General features: G+C 36.1%; 1 protein-coding gene across 5 annotated transcripts in view; it reads right to left on the bottom strand.

Moving 5' to 3' along the window:
* Positions 1-24,234, bottom strand: part of MRPS9 (mitochondrial ribosomal protein S9) — a 66,051-nt gene extending 41,817 nt beyond the window's left edge. For 3 of the 5 annotated variants that reach the window (XM_058278268.2, XM_058278266.2, XM_058278265.2), the window contains exons 1-2: positions 24,057-24,234; positions 14,993-15,172 (exon numbers count right to left, since the gene is read on the bottom strand). In XM_058278268.2, coding sequence (XP_058134251.1) covers positions 14,993-15,172; positions 24,057-24,191 — 315 coding nt within the window. In that variant the 5' untranslated portion in view covers positions 24,192-24,234. The remainder of the gene's footprint in view (positions 1-14,992; positions 15,173-24,056) is intronic. The other 2 variants (XM_058278263.2, XM_058278262.2) reach the window with 1 other exon arrangement.
* Between the last annotated feature and the right edge of the window lie 2,327 nt (positions 24,235-26,561).

Below are 26,561 nucleotides of genomic sequence, written 5' to 3'. Positions count from 1 at the left end.
CAGAGCAACATAAGCATAAGTTAATTTAATGATTTATAAGGGGAAAGCATTAAAAATGAACTTAATGACCACTCATGAGAGGTTGGTTGATTAAATGATCTAAGAATATAGAAAAATATATAGGGTTCTGTGTTCAAACAAAAACACAGGAAGGATAAAGCAGGGAGTAATTAAAATAGTTACATATTAAGGGATGGGTATAGGGATGAGAGCATGACTTCTCTGGATATAACTTTTTATACAGTTGAATTTTGAACCATATACATGTTTTATATATTCCAGAAAATCTAAAAGAAGCAGAAACAAACCAACCTAATTTCTAAAGAGAAAAAAAAATAACTGCAAAAAGATCTTTAACTTCATTTAGACTTATTATTGATAGTAATATTGATATTATACTTCTGAAGTATTTGATGCATACTGCAGAATAAAGCAAATGAGTTACTATATTAACTGAATGGGAACTCAGATTTTATTATAGGAGAAAAATGATATAAATATAAAAGAAGAAAAATGAAAACCGTGTAACCTTAAAGTTTAAGTTATATGTATCAATGTAAACTCAGGATCTTTAAAAATATATTTTCCTAACCTGTCCCCTGAAAGAACACAGAAGCAATGGGAGCAATGGGTGATCTCCTGGCACCCAGATCTTAGTTTCGTAATATCAGTATAGGAAACATGTTCCTTGGAGAAAAAGGTTAACTGTAGGTCTACGTAAGAGAAAGTACAAGATGAGCTTGGGACAACTCCCAGTGCCAGAAAACAGAAGCCAGCTTTTAATGGGCTCCTACTGGCCATACTTGGGACAATCTGAATATCAAAAATAATGACAATGCTTTATATGGTGGTCTGGAGTACGTATTTCCTCTACCCACACCCCCTAAAAAAGGATGTTCTTAAATTTAATCCATTCTTGTGAGTGTGAAGTAACCATTTGATGAGGTTACTTCACTTAGTGTGGCCCTGCCTAATCAGGATGGGTCTTCATCCTATTACTGAAGGCATTTTAGGGAAGGTCAGAGAGAGAGAAAGCCACACAGAGCAGCCAGAAGCTGGAGTAGCCGGAAGCTAGAAGTCAACAGAACTGAGAAGTTGGGAGAAGCTGCCATGTGCACTGCCATATGTTAGAGAAGCTAAGGGCCAAGCATTGCCAGCAGGCACTGGGAGAAGGCATCACCTTGATGACATCTTGATTTTGGATTTTTCCTCACCTCAAAACCGTGAGCCAATAAATTTCCATTTTTTACAGCCAACCCATGGCTTTGGCAGTCAGGCAACTAAAACACCTTATAATACACTCCGTGTGTGTGTGTGTGTGTGTGTGTGTGTGTATTTAAGAGTGTATATGTAGGTATACATATACACATACTCAAGGTGGGAGGGCAATGAGAAAAGGAAAGCTTTTCTTTATAAAAACAATAGCAGTTAAAAAAATTAAAAGGAATGACAAAATTAGAAAATCATTATTTTATAATTCCCAATGTAATCATCAATTCATAGAAGGAAGGATTCATTAATTAATGCCACTGGCTGAAAAGTTATTAGAGAATATAGCATTCACATGAACTCAAAGTACCACTCTACAGATTATTTACTAATTACGGCAGGAAAAGGTACTTTTAACAATAGAGAGAACTAGTGTTCCGACATATCCTCACCAGTGGGACAACCTGGGTGTATGTACTGTGTATGCTTGTGTGTGTTCATTAACTATTCAGGAAATTTTAAAAATTTCAAAATAAAAAAAGTAGAGGAAAAATGTTAAAATATAAAAAAATAAAAAATAAGGTCTTCCCAAACGCAACCTATCTGAGCAGGGCCACTACTGGCCTACAGTACCTGTAAGTCTGCTGGATTTCAGCCCTCATTCTCATAGTCCTAACGTGGCAGCCCAGTGTAACATTAGGGCCCAGGCCTGATCAGATATTTCAGCAAAAGAGCTGTTGAATCCAAGGCCTGGGTTAGAACATTAGATAATTTGAAAGACCGAAGTACAAGCCGTCAATTTAGGGTGGCCTAGTCGTAATCACAAAGGAGAAAATCCAACCATTTGAAGGTCCCTGGCATTGTTTTCAAATGTCAAAATTACCAGTAAGTTAGACGGCCACCACACACAGTCCCAGAGGGAAATGAAAATGTGAAGAATTCTATTCCACAGTTGTATTTCTCATGAAAACTAAGACTCAGAAATTCACGAGGAAGTTGATTGGTAGAACTGGAAACACACCATCCATTGCAAAGGATGTCTAGGTCTCAAAGGAAATCTCTGCTTTTAAAAAATGAAAATAAAATAAAGAATTTGCTGAAAGTATTCTTAAATTCCACTGAAAGGGTCATGAAAAGGGGCTCTTACCCTTTTAAAATAATTCATAGCTAAAAATAAAAGAAATGAACATATTTATTAATTCATAATCCATCATTATATATTAGGTATTGTACCAAGTACTATAGAGCAGGTCGATAGAGCAAAAGACATCATGTCAGATAAAAAGGAAAATCACAAATTCAGGAAAAAAAATGAAAAACAATGGATGGAAGAAAAAGAAACAAAATTGGGAACAGTAAAGGAAATAAACCAATTGTTTTTATCAGAAACATAAAAAATAGAAAAAGAACATTCTCAGCATATTGTCATCTGTTTTAGTATGCATGAAATGTCACTTACATGACCGTAGCCTATTACTTCCATTTCTCACCTATGGGAATTCCACATAGATTTCTTACAAATTCTGAAGCAAACAAATGACTGTCACCTTAAGTTTATGAAAAAATAATTTTATTGCTTTTTATGTCTGCTTAATTCCCAGTATACACAGTTGTTAAAACTTAAGTAGGTGAACACCCTTTTGAAATAGTGACTATTTATAGGAACAAGATTTTTTTTTAAGGCGGTACCAAGGATTGAGCCCAGAACCTCATGTATGCAAAGCAGGTGTTCAACCACTGAGTTACACTCACTTCCTATAAACAAGAGAATTTTGAGTGTTAGTTTTAAGCCAAGCAACCTAGAGATAAGTGTTGGGCAGAGCATTATATGTGAAGTAAAGCAATTCCTTACTTTCCCTACATTTTGGAATTCAGAAAAAAGGGAATAGGGAACATGAACACATAGGATAAAAGTGTAAATAATAACATGTAATTCTTGTCTTATTCTAACCACAATATAGTTTTCAAGTACAGCTACTCCCAGTGATTCTGATTTGTAAGGATATCAACTATTATCCAGTTGTCGTGAGAATTAAGTAAGATATTTGTAAAAGAATAGCATATAACAGGCACTCAATAACTGCTAACTATTCAGATTATCAATTTATGTGAAGCACTCTCCCACATTATTTTGTTTAAGACTTATAAAATCATCATGCATTCATTAGCTCTATTTTACAGATGAAGGAGCAGTTAAGTAGCTAGTCTGAGTTTACACTGAAATAAAAGGCAAAGCTAGAATTTGAACCTAATGAAATTTAATTTAAAATATGCTCTTCTTTTCCTATCTCAGGTAACCAATCTAGTTCTCTCAGAAAACAGATTTTCCTCTTCACTATTTCAAGGATATTCAGCTATTTAGAGGTAAAATTAGGAGAAAACATGAATATTCTTAAAGGAAAAAAAATCAACCATATTTATCTTCTTAAATTTTATTCAACAAATATTTATGCCACCTTCTGAGTTAGGCATTCTGCTAATTTGGAAAAATAAGTATGGCTTCTAGCCTCATGTAGCTCATTCTAAGCAGTGGTGTGATTTATAAATAATCTGAAATATAGGGCTGTTGTAATATTATTCATGAATATGGTATAGTAAAATAATATACACAGGACTTATGAGAGAAATAGGTTACATCAAGAGTTCAAAGGAATTTAAAGGAGGGTGGTCAGCTACTTCTCCCAGTGACGCTTTTCACCTGGTTTTCCTTAAGAGTCATTTCTTCCTTTCTAAACAAGTGCCTTTACGTATTCTTTTGTCTGCCTGGAATACCATTGTTCAGTTTTCACTGTCTCTAACTTCCAAGTTACTTTCATGTTACTTCCCAGAAATCACAAAGGCCTGACACTGTTTTGTTTTGTTTTTGCTTTCATACCAAATGCTGCCATGTTAGTGGGAACTTCAATGATCATGTGGATGAACCATCTAATATCAACCCCCCTGGGTGTTATCTAGGCTAATAAATAAGTCTCAATTTCCCCTCATCTTCCTGCATTTCAAAGCACATACTACTTTATGAAATATCCCATTCTTTCCTCCACTGATTTGTTTGGCTTCAATCATAATTCCTATCTTGCAATTGTTCTTTCAGGGATCACCAAGGTCTCTTTTCAAATCCCATAATGTATTTTGAGTTCTCATTCATAGAGGTTGCTCTCTTTACATCTCAATACTTTCTTCCTCATCCCTTAAAGTCAATTTCCCCTCCTACTTCTCTCCAAGTTCCTCCTAGTTCTCTAATTAAACACATCTTTGCTCTTCCCTTAAATGCCACCATTCCCTCAGAGTTTCATCTTTGATCCTCTTCCTTTCATGCAAATGTATGGATAGAGAAAACAAATCTGGGAAGCGGATGTGGCTCAAGTGATTGGGCTCCTTCCCAGGGCCTCCCGGTGAAGACAAAGCTGACCTACGCTGCAAAGAGCAAGCCCACACGGTGGAGAGCTGGCCCGTGCTATGAAATGACGCAACAAGATGACACAACAAAAAAGAGACAATAGACACAACAAACCAGGGAGCTGAGGTGACTCAAGTGATTGGATGTCTCTCTCCCATGTCGGAGGTCCCAGGATAGGCTTCCAGTGCCTCCGAAAGAGAAGATCAGAAGAGAAGACAAGCAGACACAGAAGAACATGCAACAAATGGACACAGAGAACAGACAGCAAGCACAGGAGGTGTGTGTGTGCGGGGAATAAAATATAATAAATTTTTAAAAAACAATAAAAAAGCACAAATATCTTTAACATAAAAATACTTCCAACATTAACTGCCTTTAGGAATTTTCAATTCAAGTGTCTTAAAAGCACATCAAAAATAGTTTCTTGAATCATTTGTTTTGCTATCAGTTCTTTCTTCCATGCCTTCTTACGAGCCTTGATTTTATTTATTTGCTAAAGAAGGCCTTTTGGCTGGCCTTAGGCCTTTAGCCTATAACTGTTTCTTTATATGTGCTAAATTAAAGGGAAGTGGGGAGACTTTCTAATAGTAAGAAAGATATTTTAACTGGCAAAGTAGAATACAGTGAGCCAAAAAATACACTGCTGATATTCTCTTGTGATAATAAAACGTACAAAACCAAGGCAAATAATAACAAAGTATTTAAACTTGATGCAAGTTCTCACCAGTTACCCTTAAATACCTAATTTCTAAAGCATACCTCAAAGAAATTAAAGTTTTATAAAATTCCAATTTACATATAACTAGATACAATTAAAGCTTTGGATCAAATATTTATTGGAGAACACAGAAGTCATTTTTATTGTTCCTCTTATTCCCGAAGAAATAAACATGTATCACTCACCCCTTCCAATGCCTCTGCTTAGAAATTTTTAGTATGAGGTACAAAGTTTACAGGGAAAAGTGGGGCCACCCACATCCTCCCCAGTGAAGAAACATTAAATTTTAAATCCCTTGGTCTTTCAGTTTTAAATTCACTCAGAAAATCTGAGCCATAGGAACAGAAAGCAAAGGCATTTTCCTATATGTTAAGGGCACATTCCTTAATGTTTCCTATATTAAGTTCCAGAATTTATATGGAATTCAACTTGACAAGCTCTTTGGTGTTTTAAACTAATGTTACATTTTAAAAATTTACTGTACATTTGGTTTATATTCAATGGTGGGTTGATGACAAACAAAACAAAACAAAAAACCCTGCTTATCCCAAAATTAAAAAAAAAAAAAAAAGTGGAGTATACATTTAATTATAAGCATAGAACCTTTAGAAATTGATTAGGCCACAGCATACCACCAATCCTTGATCTGAATCCAAAGCAAAAAAGTGCCAACCAAAAAGAAAAAAGAAACATTTCTTTTTAACAATTTACATTTTTAAAAATAATCCAAATAAGCATGGAGTAAGGTGATCCTCATTAATAAACATGTTTCTTACATTTTTAGGTCTTAACTAGAATACCGTTAGTTCGACAGCTCCCTAAAATGAAAGCAAAGTATTTAACTATATTCTCAGACTTAAATCAAAGTATGAAAGGATTGCAGATTCAACCCTTGAGAAGCACTGGGTCAGGAATGCAATCTCTATTAATTAGGTATCCCAGCTGGGCAGTGGGTTTGCAGCTGTTAACTTGATCAATGACTTACCTAAATGTCATCTCTACTGATTCGCTTATAAATTACCAGCAAGTGAGACTAATGTACAGGTGCTAATTTATTTAAACTGTTCTCTACAGTTCTACATAGCTTTATAAACTGCATCTGGCACCTAATGTTAGCTGTCAGTTGTACTTAGACATGCCTGTCCTAATGACTCTGTTCATTAGAAGTGAGCACAAATTATGAAATATTGTGAAAAATGATACTTCAAATGGAATGGGCACAGCAAATCAATTAGAGAAATTTCATGCAGCATATTCACACTTAGGAGAATAAAACATTCTGGTTTCAGAATGAAGTCTATAACACCAATTAAAAAGTAATTGGTAGACTTCAGCAGTGTTATATATCAATTTGCTGACTTTTTTCCTGAAATTCCACAGTAATGTAGAACTTAACTTTTAATTCCCAAATACAGACATTAGTAAATCCAAGTACAATTTTGTACTCATAATATGTAATGTAACTGAAAGGTCTCTAAAATTCATAACTGATACATATTTAACATAAAAAGAAAAATGTAAATACGGAGGATATCAAGCAGTGGTCCTCAACTTTTTTGTTTTTTATAACACGATTTTGAATGAAAGAATTTTTGATGGCACATGTGAAATGATTAAAAGACTTAACAATATTAAATAGATTAGTAGTAATTATAACCCAACATCTATCTACTCTAGCCTACCAATGGGTTAAATTTCCAAAGCTATTAATTGCAATATTCACCTGTCATCCCTGACTACTATCACTAGTTGGGGGAAACTCTTTCTGTCCTGCCTCCATTATACATTCATGGGGCTTAGTTCCCAACAGTTGCTATACACACACAGCACAACCACACTGTAACTTTACATTGAAGAATACAACCCACTCATCTCAATGTTCTATCCCACAAAATCTTCATAACAGTATATTGTGCGAGCCATAAGACTTCTTACACATTGGTCAATACCTGTGAAAGGTTTGTGGAAGAACAACTGAGAAGTGCAGCATTAGAGTCTATTTCCAAAATATTTATAAACTTATTAAAAGGCATAAAATACATTAAAAAATTTTAAATCATTTTGCTACCAGACCTAAAAGGTTTATATTTACAGCAAAAATTAAAGAAGGTATGCTTAAAGATTAGCAGGCATTCAAAGTATTTCTAGCACAACACTCTTTACACTACTGAGTGTTTGAGGCTACCAACTTTTTCTATAAAATATTTAAAGGATTATCAGTAGCAGCACAGTGGTTCAGTGAATAAGAGTAATAATTTATTTTCAATATAATTTAACAAACTAAGGAAAAATAATTTAAACTACTTTGAAATGCAGAAATTCTATATCTATCCATGACTTTTTTTACTTAATTCCCTAATTCACCAAGTAAAAATACTTTCTTCATATAAATTTAATAAGAGCATTAAATACAGTGAAGTAATTTTTGCAAAAAAAAAAAACCTCTAATTTCTACCAGATATGTAAGACTGTAGCTTTAATAACGATAAGAAAAATCTTCTAAATGAGATTATTTTAATAAATGCAAACAATGACAAGCAGAATTTTTTATTCACAAAATTTTACCTGTCAAATTTTATCTGACCCACATCTGTACTCTTTTAAAAACCCTTATTGAATTACGGAAACACTAGTCTGTAACAGAAGCCACGTGCAATTTTCACAGAGAAGTACACGTGCTGTACTCAGTGAGGCCAGATTTCTATTTAAGCTCAATCCTTTGGAATAAAGTTGTAAACCTAGAAATCAACAAAAAAGATCCATGAAGAGCTGAAATAGATGACATAAATTCATGGATTTAACTTAGCAGGAAGGGCATAAAAGTCCTCTTCAGAGACAGAGTGGCTCTTAGTTTTAATTCACATGCCTAACAAGTTTAGTTATGCCAGAAGATTGGAAGGCTGGTGAGAGCTGCTAGAGGCAGACTCACAGACATAAGGCATCTTGACAGGAATGGAGACGTTAAGAATCAGTAATAAGGCAGAGCCAGGCCATTTAGTGCAGGACAAATGCATACTACAAACCACAAAGTCAAGGGGATATCACAGTTCAACAACCATACTAAAAATGAAAATCTTAAGGCATTGTAAGGTTAAATTATACTCATTAAACAAAGTTGGAAGACACTCCACTAAGTAAACCAGAAGACTTCAATTTATTTTACAAAGTGATACCAAATAATTTTTGAAAGTGGAAAGGACAGACTTTGGTTACAGAAAAACCTTGTACAGCCTTGGTTTCCTCCAACAATAAAATAAAGACAATACCTATACTTCTAAGGGTTTCATAAAGATTAAAGCTCCTAAACAGCATCTTACACAGACATAGAAAAATTTTAGTAAATGGTGGTAGGATAGCTTTTATTACAAATAATAATTAAAAGTAAATTTCCTTTATCTGGAAAATTCACTTTTATAGAATACCTCATTTCCTGATAAAATTAAAAAAGAAAAAATTTAATTATTAAAACACAAACATATCAAAAAGTATTATAAGTATATACTAGCAATCACAATATTTTTCCAAAAATTTTCTGGAAGTTTAAAATATTTTCTTGATTTTTGGATGTGAATTTACATATTTTTGTCTTCAGAAATAACTAAGCAGGAATAGATGTGGCTCAAACAGTTGAGTACCCACCTCTCACATGGGAGGTCCCAGGTTCGGTTCCTGGTGCCTCCTAAAGAAGACAAACAACAAGCAGACATGAGGAAAAAAACCAGCAGACAACAAGCAAAAGAACAACAACAGAACAAAACAAAAAACAAAAAAAACGTGCGCAAAATAACTAGCAAAAACAATGAGCAACAGAAGAGGGAGCCATGCGGGGAAGGGGGGGAATTGACTAAGCATTTTGACTAACTATACTGTCTCTCTTCTAGTATGTACATAGCCAAACCTCTTTTGCTCTGACCTCCTCAGATGATAAAGGGGTCCATTAAATTTAATAATATGCCGAAAGAATTAAATGTTATGAAATGTGAGATTCAGCAAAGCAGATCTCTTGCAGGTAAGTTCAGCACAGCAGAATTATGTCACTGGTGCAAAGGAAAACGGCTAATGCTCACTTTCATAGGCTTCCATAGTGAGACAAAATATCAACCTAGGAGACATAATGCAATCTCAGGTTTAAATCTGTCAATGTTCTCAATCAACATTTCAGATTATTTTCCCTGACATTCAGTCTCAGGTGGCATAGGAGATTTTTGTGACAAAGGCAACTAGAGAACTGGTGAACGATTCTATTTACAGTAGATTTTATTTATTACTATCAGTGGTATTAAGAACAATAGCACATTGAATTAATCTCATTTTCCTTAGTTATAGTTTCAGGTAAGCAAGCAGAATTTTTTTTTTTTTTTTAACTTTAAAGATGAGAAAATCAAATGACAAAAAGATATGACTTTTATATTTACATTTCATTACAATGCTAGTTTGTAACACATCAAGGAACCTCTGAATCTCAAGTCCTACATCTTTCTACATCACTTAGGCTGTAATGAATTCATCAAAAAAGAAAAATCAATTTAATAACAAAATTCTCCATGTTCTGCATCTATCTTCCTCATAACATAATTCAGCTTCATTTTAAATTTTAAATATTTTAAAGTAACTGGATTTTTTTTCATATTCATGATTTCATTACTTTATTGCCTAAATCTAAGGAAGTTTAAGGAAAGAATTTTATTGAAGGTAATAAAAGATACAAATAACTAAGTTAAACAGTCACTTGATAGAAAGTTCCTTGAGTGATAATGACACTGAATCCTTCCCTGAAGCCAAGGCTCCCTCCACCAAGGATAAGCATCTTACTAATATAAGTCCCTCTGCTCCCAACAGTTCCCAGCTCTCACTGCACTCTCATAAGGTGCCTTGGTGCCCTGCACCCACAGCTATAGCCTGTGGCTGAGCACTCCCTTCAACAGAGCCCAAGGAGGCTGGGAACACCAGGGGGGAGAAACTGATAGAGAGAGGGAAAAAAGCAGGCCAATAGCTTGAAAGGGTTCAAAGCAGAGCCCTGTCTGATACCAGCAAGTCTTTACTTCTACCTCAAGGGAAGACACTCTCATCCAGCCTCTCCTTCCTTATCAGTAAGTGTCCCTGTGTAGCACAGTTACACTAAATGAAATCAACTTACTTTGTCATATATACACATATGCAGCTACAAAAGTATAGAAAGGCAGTCACCCTCACATTCACAAAGTGTTGTTAAACATCTCTCTTCTGGAAAACAATTCCATATTTCAAGGACCAAAAATTAATTATACTGCTAAAAATTTGTTTCTATCTGATTAAATGATAAGGAATTCACTACACTAGAGGATCCTTTGAAGGATACATTAGATGGAGTGACTAATGTGTGTCTATGTAAATATCTGTACAAAAATTTAGGACATTTTAATACAAACAAAAAAGGTTTTAAACCTTTAAATATTTTTGCTTAAATCCATTTCATAGACGGTTCCAGCTATCATTTCAGGAATTCGATAAGTGAGGAAAAACTGGTTTCTAAAATACATAAAATAATAATTTATAGTAATGTTGAATATACTTGCCATATCTACCTTTTATGACTCATATGCAGTCATTCTAAATTAATACTAATATTCTGATTATACATCCTAGCAATGAATTAACCCCGCCAAACAATATAATTCATTTTTTTTGTTTTTGGCGGTTTTTTTAAATGCCCCCACATTGTCTGCTCTCTGTGTCCGTGCATTCTTCTGTATCTGCATGTCGTCTCTTTAGGCGGCACCAGGAACCAATCCTGGGACCTTCCGGAGTGGGCGAGAAGAGGTCAATCTCTTGCACCACCTCAGCTCTCTGGTCTGCTGTGTCTCTTATTGTTCCTCTTCTGTGTCTCTTTTGGTTATGTCATCTTGCTGTGCCAGCTCTCCACTCAGGCCAGTTTGCTACATGGGCCAGTACTCCTACATGGGTCAGCACTCCTGTGTGGGCCAGCTCGCTACGCAGGCCAGCACTCCACGCAGGCCAGCTCGCCTTCACGAGGAGGCCCCTGGAATTGAACCTTGGACCTCCCATATGGTAGACAGTAGCCCAACTGCTTGAGCCACATTCACTTTCCAATTCATTTTTTTTTTTTAAAGATTTTATTTTATTTCTCTCCCCTTCCCCGCAATGTCCGCTCTCTGTCCATTCACTTGTGTTCTTCTGTGTCTGCTTAGATTCTTGTCATGTGGCACCAGGAAACGTGTCACTTTTTTTGTTGAATCATCTTGCTGTGTCAGCTCTGTGTGTACGGTGCCACTCCTGGGCAGGCTGTGCTTTTTTTTGCGTGGGGTGGCTCTCCTTGTGGGGTGCATTCCTTGCACGTGGGGTACCCCTACACAGGGGACACCCCTGTGTGGCACGGCACTTTTTGTGCGCAGCAGCACTGCACGTAGGCCAGCTCACCACACAGGTCAGTAGGCCCTGGGTATCGAACCCTGGACCCTCCACATGGCAGGCAGACACTCTATCAGTTGAGCCACAACCGCTTCCCCCAATTCATTTTTAATATACTATGACCATCTTTACCATCATCAGACAGAATTTCGAAAATGTTGAACAATTCTGTTTCTCTCACTAAGGTAAATACATTCCATATACATCCAAAAAGGTAGAAAAGAACTGCTTTAAAACACCTCAGTGGTGAACTCAGTTGAGTAGTGGGACCCTCCTGCTGAGAACAAGTATTCAGGGACACATCAGGATAGGGGAGAACCTTGTTAAAAAGCAGAGAGAAATTAAAAAAACTACCCACTATATATACACTGACCAAGATGGCAGAACGAGATGCTCCATGGCTCTGTGACCCCACAGAAGCTTTAAGAAAACTAGCAAGGACTGGCACGAACATCTTCCTCAACCCTCCAGAGATCAGTTAAAGGGCTGCAGTAACAGGGCAAGCACCAAATCAAGAAAAAGGCTATCTTTGACCTTGGATTAGGGAAAGGTTTCTTATATATGACACTAAAAGCACAAGCTATAAAAGGAAAAATAGATTTTGGACTTAATCAAAATTAAAAGCTTCTGTGATTCAAGAAACACCATCAAGAAAATGAAAAGACAACCCCAGAAACTCTAAAATTAGAGAATATTTTCAAATCACATATCTGATAAGGGACCTATATCTAGAATATATAAATAACTCTTACTACTTAATAATAAAAAGACACATTACTCAATTTAAAAATAGGCAAAGATTAAAGGAATGAAAAGATGAAAACATAAGCCACAAACTGGGAGAAACTACTTGCAAAACACATACCTGATAAAGGACTTGTATCCAAAATATACAAGCACCCCAATTACGAAAATGGGCAAAAGATATGAACAGACATCTTATTAAAGAAGATAGAAAAAAGCAAATGAAAAGATGCTCAACATATGTCCTTAGGAATCTGCAAATTAAAACAACAATACAATACCCCTACACACCTATTAGAATCACTAAAATCCAAAAAGCTGACAAAACCAAATGTTGATGAGGATGTAGAACAGGAACATCTGTTCACTACTGGTAATACAAAATGGCAGAGCTGTGTGGAAGACAGTTTGGGAGTTTCCTACAAAGCTAAACATAGTCCTATCATACAACCTAAATGAACTGAAAACTTATGCTCACACAAAAATTTGCACATGAATGTTTACAGCAACTTTATTCATAACTGCCAAAAGCTGGAAGCAACCAAGATGTCCTTCAATAGGTAAAAAGACAACTATGGAACATTCATACAATGGAATATTATTCAGCCATAAAAAGAAATGAGTTATTAAGTCACAAAAAGACATGGAGGAACCTTGAATGCATATCACTAAGTCATAGAAGCCAGTCTGAAAAGGCTACATATTGTGTGATTCTGGAAATATATGACATTCTGCAAAAGGGAAAACTATAAAGACAATAAAACAATCAGTGGATGCCAAGAGGGAGGAGAGGGGGGAGATAATTAGGTGGCACACAGGATATTTAGGGCAGTGAAACTATTCTGTATGATATTGTAATGGTGAATACATGACAGTATGCATTTATCAAAGCCCACAGAACTACAGAACATAAAAACCCTAATGTAAACAATGGACTTTATTATAATAATGTATCAATTTTGGTTCATTAATTTACACTAATATAAGATATTAATAAAAGGGGAAGCTGCATGCAGAGAAGGGGCATAAGAGACCTCTCTATACAATCTGCTTAAGTTTTTTGTAAACCTAAGCTGTTCTAAAAATTCAAGATTTTTTTAAAAATATGCAAAGGATACAAAGTTAGTTCTCCAAAGAAAATACATAAATGGTCACCTGAAAAGATGGTCAACACAAGAAAAATGCAAATCAAAATGATGAGATACAACTTCATACCCACTAGGATGACTATAATTTAAAAAACTGATAATAATTAGTTTTGTTAAGGATGTGGAGAAATTGGAGGCCTCAAGACACTCTGGGTAAGAATGCAAAATGATGCAGCCGTTAGAGAAAACAGTTTGGCAGTTCCTCAAGAACTTTAAATATAGAGTTACCATATGACTAAGGAATTCCATTCCTAATTATATATCTAAGAGAAATGAAAATGTATGTCTGCACAAAACCTTGTAAATGAATGTTCAGAGCATTCATTGTTCAGAGCATTGAAACAACCCAAATGTCCACCAAATGATGAATGGCTGAAGAAAACGTGGTCTACTCATACAAAGGAATATTATTCTGCAATAAAAAAAAACATGAAGTACTGATATGGGTAAAACATGGATGAATCTTGAAAACATCATGCTAAGTGAAAGAAATCCGTCATAAAAGACCACATATTTTGATTCCATTAATATGAGATGTCCAGAATAAGCAAGTGCATAGAGACAGGCAGTAGATAAGTGGTTACCTAAGGCTGTAGGGATGGAAGACTGGGGAGGGACCACTAAATGTTATAGGTTTCTAAAAGTGATTGTGGTGATGGTTGCACAACTCTGTGAAGAGAGTAAACACCAGTAAATGGTATACTTTAAATTTAGCATGTGAAGGTGATATTCTTCAGTTAAATATATAACCTCATGGAATATATTAATTGTTACTTTTTAAAACATCAGAACAAGCTGCAATGTTTATAGTTAAATTTAATCTCACTAGCTTACAAAAAGTTGTTATTGAATATTACTACTTTTTTCAGGAATAATTCAAGGGAGGAACAGGAAGAGTTCTAACCCTATTCTCAAATCACTCAGAACACACCCTTACTTAGAAAATTCAATTATATACTTAAGTTGATAAAAATACTAAGCCAAGGTTTACTTAAGGGTTTTCCTATAAACCTGACTACCATTACCATCTGTTTTGTCATTTTGTAAGAAAGCCGAGTTTAAGATTGCAGAACTGGATAAAAATGTTTCCAAATGGTATATAAGCATTCAGAGTGGCTTATTTGACCTTGAATCAAGGAGTATACATTTCTAGTAAAAATCTAAAACTCACTATGCTTTATAATGCTTCAAATAACAGAGTAGCATCTCTCTTTGAAACCATCATTCCAATTTGCAATGTATAATGACATTTTTCCTTATTCTGACAGTTTGATTAAAATTTAGAGTTAAGGAGCTCAAGCTCAAGAAAAGTGCTTTCAATATCTAAAACCACAGTAATTACTTTTTCAAGAGAGCAACTATACTTACATCAATATCCTCTTGGGTAAAAGTCTCTGGATCTTCTCCCATCATGTTGGCTAAATGTCTCTTTCCTATGTTGAACTCTTCAATCTGCTTTTTAATAAAATCCACTGTGTAAGTTTCTTGTCTTGAGGCTGCAACATTTTTCTTTGTTGTTACAACTGCTGTATGTCTTAGCCTTAATATCTAATAGAAAAGATAAATGGAAAGAAAAGATTTTAAATTAAAATCTTGTAGGCAGCCATCTTCTCTAAATAAAACAGGATATTTAAACAGTTGTCGTTTTCTTTTTCTTTTTAATAGTACTCAGTTGACAGGAGCCTGGAAACCAGGTAAAAGAATTGTTTAAAAGTTTGAAATTGTCCCCTGCTCAAATGCTTGTGTAAAAGCCTGTGCTTACAAAGCACTTTAAACTATTAGCATTTCAACACTTTAAAAACAAATACACCTGTAAGTAATATGTTACACCCTCATCTACTTTAAACATCCATATTTGATATCGACAGGTGAATGTCAAGTGAGTTGTGGTACGTGACATACACTGAAATAAATGTAAAATGCCACTACCTTAAGAAAGAGGGAAATGCACATGCAGACACAGACCAGCAAGCAGAAGACATGATGGACTAAACAGGCACGTACATAGGAATAGTACCCTGAGACTATGGGTACTCACCTTGTTTCAGGGTACAATCATGGTGTATCTTTAAGTGCCTGAAAATAATAGGTTTAGCTTAGCTTGCAACTTTATTCCACAGTCCTTTTGTTAAACTGATTCAAGGAAGAAATTGCTTCACCATGCACTGAGATTTTTTATTATCGATTTGGTTTGACATGCTAATTGTAAAAACAAGAGTGTTCACATTCTTTAACAATATCAGTAAGTCTTGCTGCTTGTTGGTCCTTTTATGTCAGGGCACTAACAATGTCCCCTCTGAGACATTAGTATTTTACCTTCAATAAGGTGAGTTAAAGAACCAGCAAAAATCTTTCTGGTGTTGGCTTGCTTTTACCATCTTAAATCTATGGTTCTCAACCTTTGCCTTTGCCCTCTACTCCAAACAATTTTCAACACTCTTAAAACAATATTTAAACTGTGGAGGCCAGAACTTTAGTAACTCGCTCATTCCCCTTTTCTTGAGTATGAACATCTCTTCAACACATACCGCCAGCAGCCCTAGCCCTCCCCAGCCCAGCCTGTTCCCCTTGGAGAAGAATCACAGATTCAAATGACTCCACATAATTTGTCACTATAATTACAACAGAAAACAGAAGTAAAAAAAATACAGGACTAATATTCAATACTCTATGGTAACAAATGGTATTCTTTAACTCTTCAAAAGAGTTTCTTCCTACTCTTTAATGGGTAAGAAAGGGCAATTTAAAATTCCATGAAACTTTATAATTGAAAGACCAAAGTCTAAATAAATAAGTACAGCTTCTCTTTTCCATGGGAGAGCACAGAGTGGTATTTCTCTCTTTATAAATATTATTTATAAGCAACAATTACGTTTTCTTACTCTCAATGAATAAAAACACAATGAAAACTTAACTTAATGCAGTCAGCCTGCCCTTTTTGTAAGTCAGAGCCTTTGTTATATTTTAGTGCTTCACCATCCCCACTGCAACACTCCACCTGCACCAACTTCCTACCCCTACAAGTGTTAACATCTTATATTTTTAAGTTTTTCTTATGATTCCACTTTTTTTTGTGAGCAATGGAGAATATTATTTCTTATGTTCAAAGAAAGAGAAGATGCTTTTTTGCCCCTAAAATCATGGCAGAGGCATGAATTGGGGAGCTAAAAGTATCAATCAAATATTAGAAGCAGCTCTCCCAAATGTTATATCCAAAAGCATAACTACACTGCTAGTTTTGTAAATATCATGACAAGATATTTTTTGTCCACAGCTTAAACAATCCATTCATAATAAAGGTAAAAATCAAAATTCAAACAAAACCCCAAAGATGTTATTTTAGGTTACTACATTTTCCACCGATCACCAACTGCAGCCATTAAGAGGATATATGAATCTCCCAGTGAATATCCATTCACTGAAACAATGAATTCTATAGGAAGGGCAAGTTTAGGGAGGAAAACAATGAGCTCAAGTTTAGACATGATGAGTTTGAGATGTCTGGTGGATGTTCTGGGAGAGACAGATGTCCAGGAGGCAGATGGCTATGTGAACAGGAGATGTGTGAGCTAGAGATACAGTTTTATTAATAATCAGCACAAGACATCCTTAGAGTAGGTGAAATGGCAGGGATTAGTGTTAGAATGAGAAACATCTCTTCTACTGTAATACAAAAAACGTTTTTTAAGTGAGGGGGAGTAGGCAGAAAGGTAAGGTTAGTTATATCTTATAGGCACTAAATAGGAGATGAGACAGTCTGCTGGGAATAAGGAGTAAGGGGTGGGAGGTTTGATGGACTGAATATTTTATATTCAAAGAGCAATGAAACAGTGGTCGTAAAATGATACAGAGAAATTAAAGGGAAAAAATTGTAAATATCCACCCACACTGGATGTAAGGCAGGAGAATAACACCAGGGAGAAAAAAAAAATCAGAGAGGTACCTATATCCATACAATTCCTGTCAGTATAGTTGTCAATCATCCTTTCATCCCTACAGATTTCCTTTGTATGTTTCAGAGATATGTTCAATGCACTATTTAGTTCAGGTAAGTTGTATCTTATTGCAGATTTTAACCATGAGCAAGCTAAAGTGTTCCACTTCCATTTAATACTTTTACTTTGAATTAAAATCTGTTAGATCATAAAGTAACAACCCTTTCAATCTCTTTTTTGCATTTCCCTGGTATACTACTGTCCATCTTTTTCATTTAAATTTTGAGTAATTTTAAGTTTTGGTTTTTTTAATTAGAGTTTTTTTTTCAGTAGATGAGTATATTCTATTTAAATGCATTGTTTTAACAGATACTTTATTTCCTTTCATTTGCTTTATGGTCTGTAGGGGTTTTTTGGTTCTTTTTTGATCTGGCAATTTGGAAAGTATACATAGTCTGCTCTTATTTTACTAGTAATCATCTGTCTCTGAGTAAAATGTTTCATTGTATCAATTTCAGAAATAAAAAACTGTCTACTGAATTCTCCCCTACCTATTCTGCTCTCTTTTTCAGGTACAACAATCTGTTTTTCTGTTCTCCCTGTATCATATTCTCTTCATATTCTTTCTTTGCCCCATTTTCCTGCATTCTGTATGATTTTTAAATCTTTGCTCCATGTTTTTTCTCCCTTTTTGTAGTGTCACTTCTGCTTTTTCAGCCACTCTGAATTAATTTTTATCTATTTATATTTCTGGTCTATTTTCAAAATTCTCTCCTCAATAGTTATTTTCTTTTAATTATATCTTCTGGTCCTACCCTGTTTTACAGAGTTTCTCTCTCACACAATCTTATCTGTTTTTCAAAAAAAGTCCTTCACAGCACAATGTAATTGTGGTAAAATAATTTTTCTATTTCCTTGAGTAAATACTTCTTTGTATTTTCTTCATCTATCTTTTGCACACTGTTCCTTTTCTTTTGTTCCTACATTTCAGCACAATCAGAAGCAAAAGAGTTGGTTATTATCTCAAAGAGTCATTTCTTCACTTAGCTGAAAATTATTCTATTTTCTCTGAAGTTTGAGACATGAGGTGGGAGCTTGCCTACTTTGTAAATTTTTTTTACTGTTGACTTTGGACTTTGTTGCTTGATACTGTTTATTTAGAGAAGATGTTCATATAAACACACACTCTCTCTGTCTTCAACCTCGTTTCCTTTCTTCATCTTTCCATTTCTTAGACCCTTTATTCTCTCATAGTCTATTCTTCCCACTCCTACTAACACAAAAGCAACGAAAAAAGGGAAGAGACTATTTCCCCAAATTGTATCAACTTAATAAGGACTAAAAAATCATGATGTCAAATAAATGAGGTAAAATTTTTTAAATGTTGGTCATTTAGCTTTCTTTGTTTTGTTGTTGTTGTTTTCACAAAACATGTTCTTCATTTGCTATTTTTCCTGAAATAAAATCTCTTTAGCACTTTAGGATCTTCTCAAAGACATTTATACATGCTGTTTGATACTATGACATTTTGGAAATTCACAATATTTACTAAAAGTTACAGTTATCACATCATCAGTACCAGGCCACTGATTATATTTATTAAATGTTCTGAATTAGTTCAGTAATGAAGATTAAACAAAAGAGTTCATTATTCATTGTACAATCTAATAAGTCGGTGAAGTTTGAGTATGAAATGACCAAATCTTTAGCTAAAAACACTAAAACTTCCTTGATAGAATCTGCTTTGTCACAGTTAAGTACAGTTCCCAACAAAATTTTTCACATATTTTATTTCCAAATGAAAAGCTATGATGAGAGAATTTTCCTCAGACTTTGTTTTTATGGAATAGCATAGATGCAACTTGACAGATTTGTTTCTTTTTACAAAGATAATCAGTGGGTTAGACAACTATAATTTCAATCAAGCAGTCTGCCAAAGAAGCAGACACATCATGACAGAGTGGTGGTGTCCCAAATTTGGCCACATGCCAAAGCTACACACGACTTTAATGGTTTTACAGCAGTATTAAGGAGGTGTTCTTTTAGCTTAATTGGATAAAAATGGAACAAAGAAGAATCTGCCGCTAATGCGAATGCAAAAGGCAAAAAAAAAATATTTTGAAGAAAAGAAAGAAAAGGTATAGACTGTTTAGAGAAAAGTGAGATAGAAAGAAACAACGTAAGGATTCCAAGAAAGTGCTTATAGTAACCTTTTGAATGTTTACACTTACACCAATTAGTAGTCTCCCTGCAAGCATAAGAAACTGACGGGTTTATTTAAGCAAAAGGGAAATTCCTGAGTAGGCTTTTATGGGTCCACAGAACTGCATCTGAAAGCAGAGAGGCAGCCCTGGGCAGCTAAAAGGCAGAAACTCCAACTATGATCCACTACTGGAATGCAGCCATTTAGATAAAATGGTATTACAGCTGTTCTTGCCTCTAAGCTCAAGAGGAGACCTGAAAGAGAACGACATCCTAACAATGGAGGGCTTTCTTTTTCATTGCTAATAATTTGAAATTAGAAAAATATTTTAAAAATTATCTGGAGGGAAAACTGTAACTAATTTACAGAGCTGTAAAAAGCATCTGATAAAAACATGGGTTAATTTTAAACTTTGTCTTTCAAAGTAGTTTTTAGACATTTATCAATAAAGTTTTTAAAACCCTGCTGTAGAGCACCTCCAGGAGCTCAAAAAATGAGATAAAAAGAACAGAAACTTAAGACAGGAACATGAATACATTTACAATGAAATGAAAAAATCCAAGGGCTAAGCCACCAATTGTCATGGGCGATTCTTCCGTGTCAAAACAGTCTAATTAATAAGCAAGGGCATATTGGCTCTGTTGTTAAAAGTTAAGAGTTTAAGCACTAAGAAAGTGTTTACTAGAAAATTATTTTACAGAAAATGGAAATTAAGATGTCACACCGATATTTTATAGTATTTTTTTCAAAAGAGAAATGGTTGTACATGTTACTTGATTACAAAAATAAAAAATATTAGGAAACCCTAACATTAAGTTATATTTATAGAGGATTAAAGATTTCATGGGTAATCTCTGTCAACTGCTTATAATAATGACAGCCCAGTTTTCATTTTTGGCAGATTAAAAGAAAGGAAGAATCTTAGCATAGCAAAACAGACCATATTTTAACCCTTGCCAAATTTTCCAACCCATCTATTACCATTCTCTTACCAAAGCCCTATACTATATAACCAATTATTTCTTATTGCCAGAACCTCTTATTACTCTGTCCACCCTTGTACTTTTGTGCACCTATTACATCTCTCTAGAACTGAATACCTCTCTTTTTTTAAATATAATTCCTAATTGCTCCCAGAGATTCTATTTTATTGCCATTTCACCTGGGAAGCTGCCCATAACCACCACTCTACTCTCCATAACTGCAGTGTGAATTAAGCATTGCACTTCTGTGCTCCTCACTTTCAATCCAGGGATAAAACATCCAGGCAATAGATCAACAAGGAAAGAGAGGACCTGAACAACACTAAAAACAAACTAGATCAATGTAACAGACATATCTAGAAACACTTGACCCACCAACAACAAAATATACATTCTTTTCAAGTGCACCTGGATGATTCTGCAGTGTAGATAATATGTCAGGGCACAAGAGAAGTCTCATTAAATTTAAAATATTGGAAACATACAAAGTAACTTTCCTAACCACAGTGGAATGAAGCTAGAAACCAATAACTGAAAGAAAACGAAAATTTACATATATGTGGAAATTAAACAGGATACTCAACCAACCACTGAGCTAAAGATGAAATTACAAGGGAAATGAGAAAATACTTAAAGATTTATGACAACATATCAAACTTTATGGGATGCAGTGAAGGTTGTGTTCAAGAGAAAAACTTATATGAGGGTCTACATTAAAAAATATCTCAAATTAATAACCTAACTTCACATCTTGAGAACTGGAAAAAGAAAAGTAAACCAAGTTACAACAAGGAAAGAAAGAATTAAGATTACAACAGAGGTAAGCGAAATACAGAATAGAAAAACAATTGAGAGAATAAACAAAAACAAGGTGGTTCCTTGAAAAACATTAATAACACTGACAAACTCCTAGCTAAACTGACAAAGAATAAAAGAGAAAAGATGCAAATAACTCAAATGAGAAATGAAAATAGTGCTGCCACTACTGACTTTATGGAAATAAAAAGGATTATAAGAGAATACTACTGTCAATTATACCCCAACAAATTAGGTAATCTAGGTGAATGGAATTACTTCTAGAAATACACAGATTACCTAAATTGACTAAAGAAGAAATAGAAAACATCAACAAACCTATAACAAATACAAAAAATAGTCAAAAACTTTCTACCAAAGAAAAGTTCAGGACCAGATGGCTTCACTGGTGAATACTACCAAACATTTAAAGAAGAATTAACACATTCTGTGCAAACTTTCAAAGAACGCAAAAGAAGGGAACATTTCCTAATTCATTCCATAAGACCAGCATTCCCTGATATCAAAGCCCGATAAAGATAACACAAGAAAAGAAAATTACAGTTCAATTTACCTTATGAATATACATGTAAAAATCCTTAACAAAACACTAGCAAGCCAAATCCAACAGCATATAAAAAGATTACACACCATGGCCAAGTGGGATTTATCCGAGGAAGGACAGAGTGGTTGAACATATGAAAATCAATCAATGTAATACACCACATAAACAGAACAAAGGAAAAAAACCCACATGATTATCTCAAATGCTAAAAAAGCATCTGACAAAATCCAGCATCCTTTCCTGATACTCCAGTTTTTCTGAGAAGCTATAATGGCAGTAATTATTAAATCTCACAACCGGAAATCTCTCCCACAGAAATAAAAGCAAAAATGGATGTTACTACAGCAATTTATTTACAGTAAGAAACTGGAATGGAAAAAAAAAAAAGAAATGAAAATACCCATTAGTTGTTAAATTAATTTTTATATATTCACACAGCAGAATATTATGCTGCAATTTAAAAAAATCGGATACACACTAGGTGACTTGGAGGGATTTCTACTACAGATTGTAAGAAAAGCAAAAAAAAAAAAAAAAAAAACCAGAAAAGGATATATGGTCCCATTCCTTAAAAAGTATGCTTAAGCAGGTATGTTTGTATATGATTACAAGAAAATGAACAATGATATAGACAATACATACTAGGTTGGGGGAATTGAAGAGGAAGAGAAAGTAACCCCAACAAACTCCATTCATACACACACACAGGTCAACAATAAAACAAAAAAAAAACATTCTGTATGGAAAAGCCCCTTTTATATATAAGTATGTTATATGGTGGAGTAATACTCAAAGAGATGCATGAAAAAAAGACTTTCAGGGTATTTTCCAATAAAAAATAGTAAAAATTAATGATGGATAAATAACTGGATGGATTAGCTGATTTGTTAAACTATAAAAGAAAAAAATGCATCTTTTTTTTCAATATCATTTTTAAAGCTTTTTTTTCTTCAATATCATTTTTAAAGCTTGGTTACTTGACTTCTCTGCAGTATTTGATACTGTTTATCATTCTCCCTCCTTGAAACATTCTCTTGTTTTCCATAACACCACACTGCCTGGTTTTCCCCCTAACTCTCTGGCAGCTAATTCTCACTTCAGGGCTCTTTTTCCTTGACCTGTTTATCTTTAACGGCCCTATTCCTCTGCCTCCCTCGTTGTCTTCCTGCACTATAGACCTGCCTTATCCACGCGCCTACTGGAAATCTCCACTTGGACATCCCACAAATGCCTAAAACACAATTATGTCCCAAACTGAACTTATTTTCTTCCGTCTCAAGTCTTGTTCCTCCTCCTAAGTTTCCATGTCAGTGAAGAGTGTCATCATGCAATCAGATGAAGCTAGAACGTTGGCTTCCCTCTGTCCTCAGGATTAAGTGAAATGTAAAGTTCTGGCCTCCATCCTTCCAGAGACAAAGTGTTGGAGAAATTAAGAAAACCAAACATGGACAGATGTTGCACTCTATCTCTCCTCGCCTCAGTGATTTACTCAATCTTCTTCCAGCCTATTAAGAGTCTAGTTCTCTCCCTCCTCCTCTGGCGCGGCCCTCCCACAGGCACCCAGCAGCACCTCCTTCCTCCTCTCTAGCCAGCCGTGCAAGCGGTAAGGACTAGACCCAAGATCACGCCTAAGCACGGAATCCCCTTAACAAGGCGGCCAAGTCAAAGGAGAGGTCTTTCCAGTTCCGCCTGCACGTAACTTCGTCCCTCTTTGCCCTCCGCGAAAATCAGAACCAATCTCCCGAGAGGCCGCCTCAAGCCAATACCCACTCATTCCCAACCCCAGTTCGTCTACTGAATACCTAAGACTCCAGAGTCCCAGCCTTGGGGCTCGCCAAACGCAGAGGCCACGGCCGGCGCGCGGGGGCGTAGTCTCCTTCCTTCTCAGCGCTCTCCCGCTCCACATCCTCCCCCTACAAGCACCACCGCTTTCATTTCTCTCAGATCTTACCTGGGATCCAGCAGCTCTCTGCAACTCAGCAGCCGCCGCTTTCCAGGTGGCTTGTCTCGGAGCAAGGCTAACCCTACCTCCCAGAAAAAGTCGGTAGGAAACTGCCGAACAGCAGGACACACAGGGCGCCGCCATGTTGGCCGCGCGAGACCGCGAGACGGGAAGCGGGGCGGAGCCTGCGGACTGCGCAGGCGCCGATCTTCCCCGGGTTCCTAAGGCTATCGGGAGACAAAGCTTCCGAGGCATTTTGAAGTAGGGGGCGGGTCTTGCTGCCTGGGAGGCTCGTCGGTGATTGGTTGCGTGGAGAGGTCCGCCCGCGGGGCAAGCCGGACACTGCTCTCTGGGAACCAGCTGGAGCGTAGTTACGGGGCTTGACCGAATGAGGGTAGATGATCCTTTATCGTAACCTCTTCCCTCTTCTACGCAGTCTCCTCGTTCTTTGGGTTCTGCATCCCAGAACTGGCTTTTCTTGCGCAGCCGGCCCGGCTCCCTATCCAGCCTCACGGCGCGGTTCTCCAGCACGAGCCCTCCCCTGCCAGGTCCTCACTCTTGAGCGAATGGACTCCAAGCCTCGATTCCTGGCTGTCTGCTTTCCTGCGGTGGATTTTCCCCTCCTCTCTCCATTTCCTTCTGAGTCCAGGTCAACACCCTCCTTCTCCAGCAATTGCCAGAACACTCGAGCTTCCGCTTAGCTGCCCGACTGCACTTATTTTCATCAAGGCACTCACTTTTATATTGTTTCTTAAATAAACGGTGCTCAGGCTTAACTATGAACTAGTGAAGACGAAACGCTGTCTTACTCATCTTGGCATGTCCCTCCCGGTGGTGGTAGTACTGAGTCTTACTTGAAACCCAATCGGACCTAAAATAGTTGTTCAGCAGAGATGGGTATGTCTTGCCTTCTGAGACTTGTATGATCCTAAGCGTAACTTCCAGGATGCTTTTTGTGAAATACATGCTTAGTGATGTATTAGAGCACTCTAAAAAGTATCCAAACATTTACATTTGACAGGGCTTTAAACTCAGAAAATTAAACACACAAGAAATCTGAGGTATACAAAGATGTAAAGCAAATAAATGCCATCTATTATGACCATTGTTTCATTAGACGTGGACTATTTTAACATCAAAAAAAATAAGAAGGACATAATCTCAGAATAAAGAAAAGTCTTTTTAATGGAATGCATTTAGTTGTATGAAAAGCTCACTCTGTTGTTCTTTTTGTCATTTCCTTGTAGATTGGTGAAACTTGTGAGTATGGATGAGTCCCACCCTGTAGAGTGAAAAATAGGGAGTTCCACATGCATACATACAGTATGATTCCCAAATGGGCAAAACTTAGGCAAAATACTGTTTAAGGATATTTATTCCTAGTTAGGAAAATCATAAAGAAAAGTATGAGAATGATAAATACAAAATTCCCGAGAGGAGGGATAGGGATCTCCTGAGCTGGGCACAGGAGAGGATTAAATGCTATGGGGATTGTTCTTTATCTTTAGATAAGTGGTAGGTACAGAGGTGTCTTACTTTAGTATTATTCTTGCAACTCTATTTTGCGTTATAATTGATTTTCATTTCCTATTTCACCCTGACTCACATTGAAAGATATGGCAGGCTTATGGACTGCCTTATTTAAACTATCATTTCTTCTTCATACATCATTTCCTTATTCATCTCTCTTTTATCACCTCTGCTTTATCCCCTACTCTCTCTCTTTCCTGGCCAGTACATATAGCTTGAATAATGATACAGTCTTCAGACAATTGACACCACTAACCCAACTTTTACAGGATTCCTAGAAATCTTCCACTGAGCTGTAGAGCTCTGTGGATCCATATGAAAAACTCTAACCTAGGAAAAACACAAAAGCTTTCCAAGTTCCACAGATAACTTCAGAGAAGTTTTAATCCAATATGACCAAATATGGTATGGTTCATGGGAAATGCATGGATTGTGTATCATGCTGCCCCTGCCACAGACTAACAGACCCTGTGATACTTGGTGATTTCATTTAGCTTTGGGAACCCTGTTTCTCATCTATATAACCAGGGGTGGAATTAGACCAGTGGCTCTCAAAAAGTGATGCTCCGGGAGCATTTAAAAAATTAAGAAGCTTAATTTCCCTCTCCTTGAGTGTGATCTGGACTTAATGACTTGCCTCTGAGGAACAGAATGAAGTGAAAATCATTGTGTGCAACTCTGGATGCTAGGTCACAGAGCGTACTGTGGCTTCCTGTTGCTTTCTCTCTCTTGGAACACCCACTGGGGGGACTCGGATCTCATGTCATGAGACAGCCCTATGGGAAGGCCTGCCTAGTGAGGAACTGAAGTGTCTTGCCTACAGCCACATGCCAAATCATTTTGGAAGTGGATCCTCTAGCCAAGTCTTCATATGCCTACAGCCCCTCCAACATCTTGCCTCCCACTTCATGAGAAATCCCAAGCCAGAACCACTTATCTCAGATTCCTGGCCCACAGTGATGGTGAGATAATAAATGTATGTGT

Source organism: Dasypus novemcinctus, chromosome 17, assembly GCF_030445035.2.
Source record: "Dasypus novemcinctus isolate mDasNov1 chromosome 17, mDasNov1.1.hap2, whole genome shotgun sequence".
NCBI classification, from domain to species: domain Eukaryota; kingdom Metazoa; phylum Chordata; class Mammalia; order Cingulata; family Dasypodidae; genus Dasypus; species Dasypus novemcinctus.
This window is presented reverse-complemented; position numbering and strand designations above follow the sequence as displayed.